This window comes from Castanea sativa, chromosome 2 (genome assembly GCF_040712315.1).
Source record: "Castanea sativa cultivar Marrone di Chiusa Pesio chromosome 2, ASM4071231v1".
Lineage (NCBI taxonomy): Eukaryota > Viridiplantae > Streptophyta > Magnoliopsida > Fagales > Fagaceae > Castanea > Castanea sativa.
The window spans coordinates 46,761,662-46,775,886 of NC_134014.1; the positions used below are offsets into that span (position 1 = coordinate 46,761,662).

The 14,225-nt window shown below is 35.2% G+C and overlaps 2 protein-coding genes across 2 annotated transcripts; both read right to left on the minus strand.

Annotated features, from left to right (window-relative positions):
- Nucleotides 1-2,556: 2,556 nt before the first annotated feature.
- Nucleotides 2,557-4,784, minus strand: LOC142624036 (lysM domain receptor-like kinase 4). The gene is made up of 2 exons (XM_075797536.1): nucleotides 3,796-4,784; nucleotides 2,557-3,666 (listed from the first exon to the last, which is right to left on the minus strand). The coding sequence occupies exons 1-2, from the start codon at nucleotides 4,598-4,600 to the stop codon at nucleotides 2,681-2,683; spliced, it is 1,791 nt and encodes a 596-aa protein (XP_075653651.1). The 5' UTR covers nucleotides 4,601-4,784; the 3' UTR covers nucleotides 2,557-2,680.
- Nucleotides 4,785-11,266: 6,482 nt separating this feature from the next.
- On the minus strand, nucleotides 11,267-13,462 carry LOC142624037 (cold-regulated 413 plasma membrane protein 4-like). The gene is made up of 4 exons (XM_075797537.1): nucleotides 13,179-13,462; nucleotides 11,914-12,021; nucleotides 11,753-11,823; nucleotides 11,267-11,641 (listed from the first exon to the last, which is right to left on the minus strand). Exons 1-4 carry the CDS (start codon nucleotides 13,328-13,330, stop codon nucleotides 11,406-11,408), a joined length of 567 nt encoding a protein of 188 aa, XP_075653652.1. The 5' UTR covers nucleotides 13,331-13,462; the 3' UTR covers nucleotides 11,267-11,405.
- Nucleotides 13,463-14,225: the final 763 nt, after the last annotated feature.

The following is a 14,225-nucleotide window of genomic DNA, read 5'->3' on the forward strand; positions in this document are numbered from 1 at the left end:
GGCAATCATGTTGGTAAGGATAAACATCAAATAGGGATAAGACAAAAGAAAGTTGAGAAATATCTGAGAATAAAGTTGTTACCACCGCATTGAATGCTCTACAGCTAACCTCCTATCCACATTAATGTGGAAGTGATATATGAACAGTAACATTCAGTTTTACAGCTACCCACAAAGACTTCAGGAAGGTGCTGATGAGACAAGTATCAAAGCCAGTCATCTGACTTACATGTGGAGGGCTGAGATGAGGGAAGGAGGGGGAATAGAAAGGAGAAAACCCCCATTACAGAGGGGAGGATGAAAAAATCTAAGGAAAAATCACTGTAGACTCAAGAACTGTAATTTTGTATAAGTTTAAGAGAGATATATAAAAACAAACCATCCTCGGACTTGATTGAGGAGAACTTTTTTTGCCCAAAACTGTTACTTTATTATTTCTAACAATAACTAATCTACTGTGACTACTATTCACTTAACTCATTGAAAGTTCATCTTTAAGCCCGCTTTGAAAAAAATTCATTGTTTTGGGCTCTTTGGGTCATTGACATTTTATTAGGGCTTTAGGCAAGATAGTCAATACCGTACCGATACCGGCCGTACTGATATTGAAATGCAAATGTTTTGTACCGGTTTAAATACCGACTAGTACCAGGCGTACCGGTCGGTACAAAAAAAAAAAAAGCTTTTTTTTTTTTTTTTTAAGTTTTGTAATTTTTGAAAATTTTAAGGGTAGAATGATAACTTACTTGCATTAATTTATTAGTATTATTTGTTTCTTAGTATGCAATGAACAATTAAGTTTTCTATTTTTTATATTGTGTTTTTTTTTCTTTTAATTGATGCTAAAGTCTAAAATCGTGAATAATTTGTTCTGAATTAAGATAATATTTTATGATAAATTTTTATATTTATTATAATACATACACACACACACATACATACATGTATTTTTAATTGATGCTAAAGTCTAAAATCGTGAATAATTTGTTCTGAATTAAGGTAATATTTTATGATAAATTTTTATATTTATTATAATACATACACACACACATACATACATGTATATAAATATAAAAAACAATGGTAAATCCAAAACGGTACACCGGTATTAACCGGTACCGAATTATATTGTTTCACTGATTAGACCGCTACAGCCTCCGGTACGAGATTGATTCCTTTGGCTTTAAGAGCAAATTGTGCCCTTACAATAGTCAATATTCTTTTTGTTTTGATAAAAATTCACAGCAATTGCTCAAACCTGCAAAGATCAACCTTTAACAATTTGAAGAAGAAAAAAAACATATGCGATCTTGTTAACCAAAAGGATTTAGTTTAAAACTCTTATTTACCCACCAATCAAATATTACCACATCAATTTTCTTAACTAGAAGTTTAAAGAGTACTATGTATAATGACAATCCTAATAAAACATTTATTATCCAAGGAGAAGCAAGGGGTTTGGGCTTACACTTTAGCCTAGTCTTGACTCCTAAGGACTAACTCAATATAATTTTAGGCCTAAGGCTATAAATTTGAGTGGACCACTTTATTTTTAAATATCAAGTACATAAATCTATTTGATACTAACCTAATTAAAGTTAATTTGATGAATTAATACTAACTAAACTAAGGTTAGTTTTATATAGAGAATCAAATACAATGGTTCAAGCATAAAGTTTAACAAAAAGAAGTGAAAATTCATCAATTTTTTAATTAAAAAATGGGGTTTACTTTATCTTGGATCAGACAATGTACAGTTAAGTAAAGTTGTAATCTAATTTTCAATCTTGATTTTGGTATTAAAGAAGAGATATAGATTATTTGGTGTGTGGCTATGTGAGAGATTAGGTGGCTAATGTTGACAATCTAATAGGAGTATGTAGGATATTGGTTTACAAAAATTAAAGCCTCAAACCGTTAGTGAAAATTAATCTTCATTTATAATTCATTACATTTATAACATTTTCACCCCAACAGCGTAGAGTTTCAATTGGATTGAGGTCTAATATTTTTAGCGGTGAGAAAAATAATGCACAACCGTACGTGTTTTACATCACCTATTATCATGAAATTTTGGCCTTTTTATGACAGGTGGACTCTTTTTATAAAGAGGATAGAACCTTTTCGTAATGGGGCCTTAGGCCAAGGCTTTGGCCTTAGTGGCTTAATCCTGAGCTGAGACTGACTTCTATCCAGGGTGGAATCTGGGGTTTGGGTGGGGAATGACCATAGCCCCTCTGTAAAAACCCAAGTTTGCCTCATACAGATACAGTTTAGGGTTGCTGCTTTGAATCTATCTAATTGAGAATCACCATATTAATCATTTCTTCAAGTTCCTTGATGGCTTTTCACTGGAACTGTTGGTAGACAACTTTTCAGTAGCTCATTGCTTTCTTGGACTATAATTCATGAGAAATATCACTCCAAACTACATTAGGCTACAGCCTATACTAAAATGAGAAAGGAATATTGTACAAGATTCAAAATTGCTATATTTTTGTTCACCAAAAAAAAAAAAATTGCTATATTTTTTTGAAAATAAAGCAATTAAAAATTATACGATTTCAATTTAGCAAATCAGATAAACTTATATAGTGGAAGGATAATCAGTACAACATACATAGTATTTGATTGATACTGTTTCAACTTCTGTGACATAAGAGCTTCCACAGAAACTCTGTTACCCTGATATGCTCTTAGATGATTCCCATGTCAGTGAAGTGTTCAAGGTTCTTGAGACATACTGCACAATTTCATCCATGGCTGGTCGACCAACTGGATCTTTCTTCAAGCAACTATCAATCAGTTTGAACATAAAAACCGCAAGTTCTGTAGGATAATTCCCTAGTAGTGAAGGATCCATAGAGTGTCTCAGTCTCTCCTGTCCTTCCTCATGAAGCACAGCATTTAAGACATCTGGTAATTGCATATTTTCCTCCTCATACAAAGCAGCAACCTCTTTCCCTGTCATAATTTCCAGCACGAGAACTCCAAATGCATAGACATCAAGCTTTGTGGACACAATACCATTTTCCAAATACTCAGGAGCCAAGTAACCTCTTGTCCCAACAATGTGACTTGTCAAGGAAAATTGGCCTTCCTGCCATTCTGCTGTCCTTGCTAGACCAAACTTTGCAATCTTAGCCCTGAAATCACTGTCCAAAAGAATATTACTGCACTTTATATCCTTGTGGACATGGGAAGGAGTAGTGAAGCTATGAAGATAATTAAGTCCACGGGCTACATCAAATATAATCTGTATTCTTTGTGTCCAGCTCAAAATCCTTCCATCACTGCTGTTGTTATAGATCCAATCACTCAAGGGTCCATTGACAGCATATTCATAAACAAGATACCAATGACCATCATTAAAACAGACGCCAGAAAGGCGTATAATATTAGAGTGGTTGATCTTGTTCAATAAATCTATCTCTTTTGACACATCTCCATTTAATCTCTTAATGGCTGCCAAATACCCATTAATCGTGCCACGATAAACAGAGCCTTCAATCCAACAACTAGGACTGAAACCATCTGTTGCATCCAGGAGTTCCCTAAACTTGTACACTTTGAGGGATTGAGCAATACTAGATATGATCTTTAAGAAGTCCTCAGATTCTTCCTCAGCCTCTTTTGGTATTGGTTTCTCAATTTCCTTGAAGCCATCTGAGACAATAGTGGAATCAGATTTCTTCTTACTTCTACGGAGGAATGCATAGAATAATATGGCACCAAAGACCAATACAAGAGAACTTCCTCCAAGAGCCCCAACAAGGACGTAAAACCATATTTTACCTGAGATTTTATTTGAGGAAGTAGGAGCTGGTGATGCTGTTGGTGATGGTGGCGGCGGTGGTGGTGCTATTGTCTGAGAATTTGATGGGCGGTCTTGCAGTGGAACCAGAAGCGTGGTGAAGGGATAAATAACGGAGTTTTGTTCAGAAAGCCCATTAGCCTCAAGAGTGCTCTCAGTGTTTACATTAAATCTATTACTAATGCTTGAAACATAATCACCGGGAACGACCAAGTAACTTAATAAATACTTGACACTCATAGCAGTTTGGTTCTTTGTAGGACAAGCACATCTAAGAGGAACAGTTATTCTTGTACCAGAATATAAATTTTTAGTTCGAATATTGTTTTGATTCTTGAGAGCTTGACAGGTTGAAAGGCCTTGGTAAGTGTTACTAGCAATCAAAAAATATGTATCAGTATGTTTGATAACATAACTTGCGTTTGCTTGATAGTACTGACCTGAACATGAGCAGTTGACTGGAACCAGCACTAGCTTGTTAGTTTCAAATGTTGCATTCTCGAAAACTGAATTAATTTGAGAGAGCTGAGATGGGTCAGAAGCCAAGAGAGCAGAGATGGCAGAAACAGAATTATAAGGGGGTTGGGATCTGAATGTGAGGTAGGCTTGGCAACTGTGGTTTTGGGCCTTTTGACGATTACAGGAGTAGCCAAGGACAGAAGTTGAAGTATCTGTGTTGCTACAGTTTGTTGTGGCCTTTCCCACATATGGTTGCTGAGCTAGAATCAAAGAGCAGAATGAGAACAAAAAGATTGCAAAAACATGAATGACACGGATGAAACTCATTTTGGGTTGAAGTGTAAAGATCTGAAGAAGGTTATGGGTCTTATAGCAGACAGTAGTTTGATCATTGACTCATAATTTCAACTAAGTTAGTGAAGCTCAAGTTGTCCTTCTCTGTTAAGAAAATTCCTAGAAGGAGTACATGCTGAGTATAATGTCTTCTTGGGACAGAATGGCAGACATACCGCTATTTCTGGTTGACCATATGTCATCATCAGCAAATATGGGATTGATTGAGCATCTCTGTATTCACGTCTGTTTGAAATGGAGTTTATTTCGGTGAAATTGAAATTTTTTTGCTAAAACTATTATAGATAAAGGGTAAAAATTAATTAAAATAGTAATCATAAGTAGTCCCAAAAAGTGCAGTAAAATGAATAGGAACAAAATAAAAGCTGAATAGTAAAATAAACTGACTTTTTAATTTGGAGCCAAACGCACACTTAGGCTTAAAAACTTTTTAAAGAAAAAAGTTAATCTCTTCTAAAATTTCAAGTTTTATAGCTAGACTTGGGTGGCATATGATTGTTAAATTGATTATTAAGCTTTATTTTACTATTGTAACCAAAATACCTGAAAATTGTGTTCCTTTCTTTTAATGAGAATCAAAAGAAATGTTGCGATTATAATTTTAAAAGTCGATAATTGAATCTTTAAACCATTGAAAAGAATATCTAGATGAAAATTCAATGCAATCGTTATTGGGGGGAATCCATATGCGATTCCAAATCTTTTGTCCTACTTTTCCTGCTCCACTCTATACTCCACCAATAAAAATTTGCCACGTATTCACCTAATTAATTAAATACTACTATTAATTAATAACGGTAGAATTAATAAGTCAATAATGATAGTATTTAATTAATTAGGTAAACACGTGACAAATTTTTATTAGTGGAGTATAGAGTGGAGCAGAAAAAGTGGGATAGAAGATTTGGACTCATCCATATGCAATCTAGGCTTCTTCTTCTTTTTTCCTTTTTTTTTAAATATTTTTTTTTTATTTATAGGAAATATACAATCTAGTTTGTTTGCAAATTCAGGCGACCATTATTTACTCACAAAACTTAAATGTTTCATGTCCATTTAATGAGAAACTTTTGTTATTATGATTTTATACTTGGTTTGAACCATTAACATCTTGAAACCAAGACTAGGTCTTTTTAATAAAATCATTGAACTTATTGATCCTTACTCATGAATCAGAAGTTTTGCAAACACCAAGTCAATCTTTGTGAATAAGTTTTTATTTTTTATTTATTTATTTATTTTTAGTTAGAACTTAGAACAAGGTATAATAACTTCTATTTATAGTTTATCAAAAATAACTTCTATTTATATATAAATGCTAGCAGTAACCTACACGTCTCAGGAACTAATTTATTTAACCGCAATAAGATAAGAAAATTCACCTTGTCAATGTCATGAATCATGATGTTTAAACTTTCCCGTGACTTTCGAAGGCCTTGACTTGACCGAAGGTTGGGTGAAAACTTGTTAATTATTATGGTTGTGGTGGCTTTAATAAGTGTTAATATACTTTAATAATACAACTTAGGCTGCGTTTGTTTCAGTTGTAAAGGAAGTCCGGAAAATATTTTACACCCTGGAGCTCATGAAAATTCGGTCAAACTGAAAATAAATTTCAGTTGACCGTAAAGTAGAGGCCCTAACCTTGTAAAACCAATTCCATAGCTATTTTACCTTCAATTGATTTCTAGCCTCACTCAAAACTCAACAACCGAGAGAGAGAGAGAGAGAGAGAGAGAGAGAGAGAGAGAGAGAGAGAGAGAGAGAGAGAGAGAGAGAGAGAGAGAGAGAGCACCAGAGGAATTAGACTGCCGTGCAAGCTCCGTTCATCATTTGCCGTCCGCCGTGCAAGTTCCATACACCATCTGCCATGCAAGCTGCGTCCACTGTCCCTCGTCTCTTCCTCCCTAGTTCTCTCTCTTTCCCTCTAACCAACCAAGGCCGAATCTTCAACTGTTTGTCATCGATCTACAACCCACCACCCACCCTCGTTGTCGCTACTGTCTCTAGATCAAATCACCGATCTTGTCACCCAAAGCCCCAAGCTCGAACTGCCGTTACCCATCTCATTCTCTCAAGCCATCTCACTCCACCTCTCTCACAACTAGTGTTTTGTCTAAGGAAGGGGGTGATTTTTTTTGTTCTGATTTCCACTCCACCCCAAACCCATCCGATTTGGTCACCGCTGTCCTCCATCCACCCCGATCTCTCTCTTTCTCGATCTATCTCTCTTTCCCTCAATCTCTCACTCTTTCTTCCTCCTCTCACCGAGTATATCATGTATACGTTGTGAATAAATGTTTTTATTTTGATTTTTGGTTGTGTTAAGTGTATATTTCGAAATTTTCTATTATAAAATGTGTTTGGAAGGTGAGAAAATGTGAAAATTTTGTAAGAAAATAGCATTTTCAGAATGTTACCAAATACTGGAAATTATTTTCTAATATAATTTTTAAAATGCAACCAAACACTAAAAAATATTTTCACCTGAAATTAGTTTACACTTGTACATCTTATCAAACGCAGCCTCAAAGGAATTTAATTTCCTGAGGCCTGCCTTTAACAAGAGGCAACAGTGTAAACTTGATTCAAATAAGAGAACCTTAATGAATTTTACAATAATATCACAATGATGCCAACATAGGTAGTTCCATGCTTGTATGATTTCAGATCAGTTATGTCATTACAATACGTCAAATTTCAAAATATGAACTTTGAAGCCCATAATGCATGCATGTCTTACTGGTGCAGGTTCTAGCCTCAGCAGTCATATATAGACAGAAGGGTGATTCACCAATCCGGGTTTCACATCAAGCAAGGATGTATAAAATTCTCTTTCAACTGAGAATGGCAAGGCTTTTGTCAATCATTTGATAGAGGCCGTTGGTGATCTAACAAATCTGAGTATCTGAGACCCAACATTTAACTCATCCATTCAGATCAGTAGCAGAGAGAGTGACAAATAAGCCCAATATACTCCCCGGCATAAGAGCAAAACTATATCAAGATTTAGGCCCTACTCCCTAGATATCTTTAGTGAGAATCTCCAATAATGCAGTAGCTGTTAGGCAATTGTGCATGAACGTCTGTTACTGTCTTGACTCTAGAGGACATTAGAACTATAGTTTTGATATTTACCTCGCTGTTTTGATTCTTGCTGAAGGCCAATTTTTTGTCATTAATCAAGCCCATGCTCTAGTTTTAAGGCTTGGGCTCTGCAATGCCATACCACAAGACCTTTAAATCCCAAGTTCCACAAACTTCAATAGACCCTTTAGGATCCACAAGACTTGTGAGACTTGGAAGCCTAGATCAATGCGGTTTTCAAAAATACAAGTCTATAAGTATAGATTTTCCTTTCTACCATGCTTCTTTTTCTTAGAGAGTCTAGGGAAAAAGTCCACAAAGCCTATGAATCCCAAACTTGACAGACTTAAGTAGGTCCTTAAGACTCTACAAAACTTGTGAGATCTGGGGTCTTAGATCAATGTGGAGCTCCCAAGTATTTCTACAAGTTGAAATTTCTATTCACACAATATTTCTTCCCAAGGTCCTTAACCTGGGCTGGTGTTTGTTGCTTATTTTTCTTGATACTGTGCAGATCTTAGATGCTCAGTGTTTTTTCCTCCTCCCTTAAATCTGCCTTGATGATCTTTTTATAGCAGGTATGCTCTGGTTCCTTGAAACGGAGCAGCTTTTAGTTCGCTGGATCAACCATGGCCTTCTACCATGACTTTGAAGGAGTTCTTGGTCTTCTTTCCTTTTTCCATTCTTATTCTGTTTTTCTAGGAACCCGCATTTGAATGTATTTTTATTGTTTTCTCTTCATAGAAAGTGGTATATTAGATGCCATTTGAATTCAACAAGGAGAGGGTCCATTCTCATGGCTAAGAGAGGGATATTTCGAAGGTTCCCTGGGCTAATAGTGACTTTTCTAATTGGTTTTTTTTTTTTTTTGAAAGTAGTATAAATGTTTTTTTTTTTTTAGAGATGGATGAACTCCGAAAGCCTCCCAAGCATCTTTCTCCTTTTGCTTTTCCCTCTAACCGAGATCCCTCAAATCTTTTCATGTAGATTAGTCAATTTTTAATTCCAAAGTTTCAATACCTTTTGGAGCAGTGTGTCTCTTTCATTCTTCTCTTTCCAAGGAACTCGATTCTGGTGGTTGGTTCCTTGGTGGGCTCTATTAGGCTTGCGCTATTTTTTATTGGACTTTCCAAGGATCCTTTTCAATGACCATTTTCTTGGGTCATTTGCACCTTATTCAAGGGCGTTTGCTCTCTTTATTTGCTAATAGACTTTTATCCTATTCTTCATGGGTCCTTTGTGTTCACATAAGGCCCATGGTCTAGTTTCCCAAGTTGGGCTTCTTGTGATTTTTGGGTATCAACCATTCTTTGTGCCATGTTGTTGGGCCAAAATGGCCATATACCACTGTTTGAAAAAATATGTATAAATCTACCACTGTTTGTAAAATATTTAGTAATCTATCATTTTTTTAAAACTCAATTTTATGAAAATCAAGTTTTCATGGTACCCGAGTTCATGAAACTCGAGTACCATGAATTTTTTTTTTTAAGTTTTTGATGTAATTAGAGTTCATAGAGCTCGAGTTCCATAAACTTGAATTATATCAAAAAATTATAAAATTTTTTCATGGTACTTGAGTTCCATGAACTTGAGTATTGTAAAAAACTCAATTTCCACAAAATCGAGTTTTAAAAAAAGTAGTAAATTGCTAAATATTTCGCAAATAGTGATACATTGCAAAATATTTAAAAAAGAAGAAGTGGTATTTAGCTATTTTGGCCTTGTTATTGTACAATTTGGGGCATCTCCACTTACCCATAAAAGAGAAAGAGACTCCCAACTATGGGATAAATGATCTTACAGGTAAAAAATTATCTTATGCAATGACTCCATGAAACCACTCTCTCAAAACACGAGGCTCACATGTGGATGTGGGGCCAGGTCGGCTACATCAGCTTCCAAGGATCCTAAAGCCTTTCTCAACCCCCAATGGTGGTGACCTCCCATTGCTGAAAACAATTCAAACAAGACCCAAAATCTTGAATTTCCAAACACTGGTGCATTATTTTTTTTAAAAAAAAGGCTTGAATTCCTTATTTTGATTACGTTCTCTCTTTCCTTGACTAGGAGAGAATATATTTTCTATTTTTGGGGGGTTGGTGGAGTTCAAAACAAAACAAAACACATCAGTAGTTGAAGTTTGTAGGATCAAGAAAATTCATTATAGGGTACAATTTACCCCATTGTGGTTCGGCCTTATTACAATTTAATCCACAAAGTTTCAGTTGCCACATTTTAACCTCCTAAAGTTTGGATTAAAATGAAACTATTAAGGTTCCATCCAAATTAATAGATTTTGCATTTTTTGGGGCAAACAAATTATCCGTTTGTGGTTTGATCCAATAACAGTTTAGTACACAAGCTTTTTCAATTGTTACATTCTGACACCAAAAGTTTAGATTAAAATGAAATCCATAAGGGGTACTTCGGATGGAAACTTAATGATTTCATTTTAGTCAAAACCTTAAGGGTCAAATGCAACAATTGAAAGTTTGTGACTAACTTGTGATAGGGACAAATCACAACGGGACAAATTGTAATTTTCCCTTCATTACAATTTTAGAACCCAAAGAAAGCTCAAGAAATACCTTGTATATTTTAAACCACATGTATTTTTTTGGGAGCAATTATAAGGAAAATAAGCATGGGGCTCAATATACAGGAATAGGTAGTTCCATGCCTGCATTATTTTAGACCAGTTATATCATTATAACCCTTCAAGATATGAATTACATATAAAATTTTCGTATTGCCACATTCATAAATATCACTATCAAGTTTAAGGCCATAAAGCATGCCTGAGCTACTGAAAGAACAGCAAGGCTTTTTGGAGCATATGGTGGCAGTTGGTGATCTATCAAATCTGACACCCAAAATTTTACTCATCCATTCAAATGGCATCAGAGAGAGAGAGATTTTATAAGCCTAATATATCCCAGCTATCCAGAAAATATTGGAGAAAATTATATTAGGATGTAGGAGGTTAGACCCCAGACATCTCTAAACGAGAACTTCCAATAATGCAGAAGCTGCTAGGCAAATGCACACAAACAACTTTTCGTGTCTACAGGGCAGTAGATAAGGCAAAGGTAGAATTTTAATATGTACCTTGTTGTTTTATTTATTTGTCTGTCGTTGTTGTTGTTGCACTCTTATTTGACATCTCTATTGAAGTTCTACCAAGAAAAGAAAAAAGAGACCCTCCAAGTATGGGAACAGGTCTCCCCACATCAGCTTCCAAGGATCCTAAGTCTTCTGTCACAACCCCCAACAGTGGTGACCTCTCAATGCTGAGAACTGTTCAAGTTATTATTCCTGGCACTAAAGCAAGAGCCAAAATCTTGAATTGAAATTCTTGCAAACACTAGCACAAATTTTTGAAATAAAAATAGGGCTTGAATTACTTATTTTGAATCTCATTGTTTTCAAATGTAACACCAGAATCCCACCCCCCCCCCCCCCCCCCCAAAAAAAAAAAAAAGAGGGCAAAACACAAAAGTAGTTGACATTTGCCAGCATTGGTCAAGAAAATATTATCATTATGGAAGCCAGAGAAAGCTCAGGAAGAAATCTTCTATCATTTTAACCATAGGCATTGTTTTGGGAGCATTATCGAAAAGTGAAGCAACATACATGATCTAATAGGTCATTATATCGGGTATGTGCCCCTCCCAGGAAAACAATTTCTCTACCAAGTTCCCGAGCACAAATACAGTATTGTAAAGAAGAACAGAAAAGCTATACCAAGACAACAACCAAAGCAGTGGAAAGTACATTGACAATTACCCAATCCTCCAATTCCTCTAACCTCAGTAATAACTAGTGAAACTCCAATTATTAGACAAACGATACCACTCACAATGCCATCTCGCAGTCTATCAGTCAGCCAATCAGGTATAATAACAAATAGGAGAAAACGAGAAACTGCACAGATAGATAATACATAATCAGAGCAGAAAATTTAAAATTGTAATGCAATTATACAATGGACATAATGAATAAATTGATTTGTTGTAGTCCAGTATAGATTTATACCTGGAAAGGTTTGAGGGAAGTAGAGGTTTGCTGCAATAGCAAGAAAGGCAACCCAACAACCAATTTGTCCTCTGCATATTTAGATTAACAATTTTAGTAAATCTAATAGCAGGACAAGGATCTAAAGCAAATAATGTAACATATAGAGAGTTGCAAAGCACCTTAAAATTTTGAATAGCGCAGTTGGGAAACTTGTAACCAGATATAATACTAGAAGGGTGGTTTGCAGAGATGATCTGCGGCCTGTTCGGTTCAAGATCAACAAAAACCTGTAGGACAAAGACAGATACAATATGAAACTTTTGATAAGAGAAATACAAAAACAACAGACTGGCACCAATTTTTAAATTTCACAGACCACCTTAAATGTAAAAAGTCCCAATGTTCTTCATGAAAACAGAACCAAAATATAAAGCTGACACTTGGATATATCATATTATTGCTATGGTGGTTTCAGTGAGCATTGAATTTAAGGAATATATCAAAATCTAACATGTACCAATGAGACCATAATATTCAGTATGCCATTTAATGGAAGCATGAACAAAAAATGAGATGGATGAAACATGAATAGCAAGCCTTTTTACTGAAAAGCAGCTTTTGGGAACTATTACTATAATATAATATTCTTCCTCCAGAGAAATGCTCAAGCTTTGTGTATTGGATTAGATCTCCAAGTCCAGTACCAACAGTAGTCCATGATTTTTCTAGAAGTATTTTGCAGTCTTACCCTGACACAGAATGTAGCATAAACCAAATTTCTGCTCAATCATCATTTGGATTATGCACTGTAAGAAACTAATACTCAACCAAGCTACTATTGTTTGTGATAAACATTAAACACAAACAAAATACGCAAAAAAAAAAAGAAAAAGAAAAGCAAGTTACAGCACACACATCGATTCTTAATACAGGGAAATACTTTGACCTGATCTAGATCAAACTTACCATGTGTACTCCAACCCAAAAGCTACACATGATTATTAGTCAATACAGTCACATAGTTGAATTTAATAGAGAAGGAAAACTAAGGTAAAACACCTAAGGAGTTTACCTAAACGAACCGTGTGAATTTTTAAAATTCCATTACTTCATTACGATGTTGTAATACCACCTACATTTTCTGATAAATTAGCTACTGTCCCGAGAGTTTAATCTGTTAGGGAACGGTGAATTTAATAATTTATCTAACAAAAATGGAAAAAAAAGAAAAAAAGAAAAAAAAAGCAACTCATCAAGCTGTGTTTTGCATTTAATTTAATCACTCACATGCCTCAACCTTTGCATTTTTCTACTTCTTTTCAACACATACATCAAAATCACCCAAACCACTGCTATACAATACAAATATAAAACCAACCCAGTAAATTTCCTAAAGAGAAATCAACTATAAACAAAGATGGGTAGCGGAATTAGAACTTATTACAATGCAAAGATGGTTCCACCCCATTGAAACCAAGCTCTAGCACTGCTTGAACTTTCTGTAGAAGCGGATGATGTACCATTACCAACCACTGTATCTGTATGCCCAGCAACATTAGAAACCACTTCAGCGAATCCCACTCTTAGAGTTTCCATCTTTTGGCTCACCAAATGTTTCAAACTGGTTCAAAGGATTTTTTTTTTTTTTCTTTTTTCTTTTTTCTCTCTCTTTGCACACAGAAATTGGAACCTTGTACGACAGAGTCACCTGGGCAAGTCTCCTCTTTTTCTTTTGTCTGAGAATATATTATTATATTACCTCTACTTGGAATAATGGGATCCGCGATTCAGTAAGCTCAGGAATTTCGAGAGCTCTATGAGGTTTAATAAACGGTGTGACACGTGGCTCACAATGCAGCCGTTGGATCTTCTCTATGCTCCAACTGAGTATAGCACCTTTCATCATTTTATAATTATAACTGAAATTGTATTTTTATAGTTAAAGTATGTATAACTCAGTGTATAACTCAGCGTATATATCAATAAGGCAAAAACGTAAAATTGACTCTCTAACTTTTACCATTTTTCATTTCAGTCCTCTAACTTTCAGTTTTGTCAATTCAGTCTTTTATCTTTCAATTTTTGTCAATTCAGGACTCCGTTACAACTCAATTAATGGCTGCCGTTAGAACACCTGAAATGAAGCTGTTTCGCATTTTAAAAAAAAATTTTGAATTAAAAGAAAAAAAGAAAAAAGAAAACATTAAGGGGAACGACGTCCCCCGAAATCAAAACAAAACAAAGAAGGAGCTTGCAGTTTTAAGAGGAATAGAAGAAGAGGGAGAAGGATTTGTTCGATTTGTCTCTGTGTTTGTCTAAATCTCCAATATGTTTTCATTTTTCTGCAGGTTTTTCTTAGCAACCAAACACAAAGAAAGGGATAGAGAGAGGGAGCAAAACATAGAAGCCACGAACGGCGAGATCGGTTTTTCTCAGTGGCCGAGCTCAAACTTCGATGATACTGTAGCTGAGTTTAGAGATCCTCTTTCTC

Coding starts and splice junctions, on each gene's coding strand:
- LOC142624036 (XM_075797536.1), bottom strand. CDS start 4,600: ATGAGTTTCATCCGTGTCATTCATGTTTTTGCAATCTTTTTGTTCTCA. Junction 3,667..3,795: donor TTCCTCAAATAAAATCTCAG/GTAAAATATGGT, acceptor CTATTGTCTCAG/ATGGCTTCAAGGAAATTGAG.
- LOC142624037 (XM_075797537.1), bottom strand. CDS start 13,330: ATGGAAACTCTAAGAGTGGGATTCGCTGAAGTGGTTTCTAATGTTGCT. Junction 11,824..11,913: donor GCGCTATTCAAAATTTTAAG/GTGCTTTGCAAC, acceptor CTAAATATGCAG/AGGACAAATTGGTTGTTGGG. Junction 11,642..11,752: donor CTTCCCTCAAACCTTTCCAG/GTATAAATCTAT, acceptor CTATCTGTGCAG/TTTCTCGTTTTCTCCTATTT.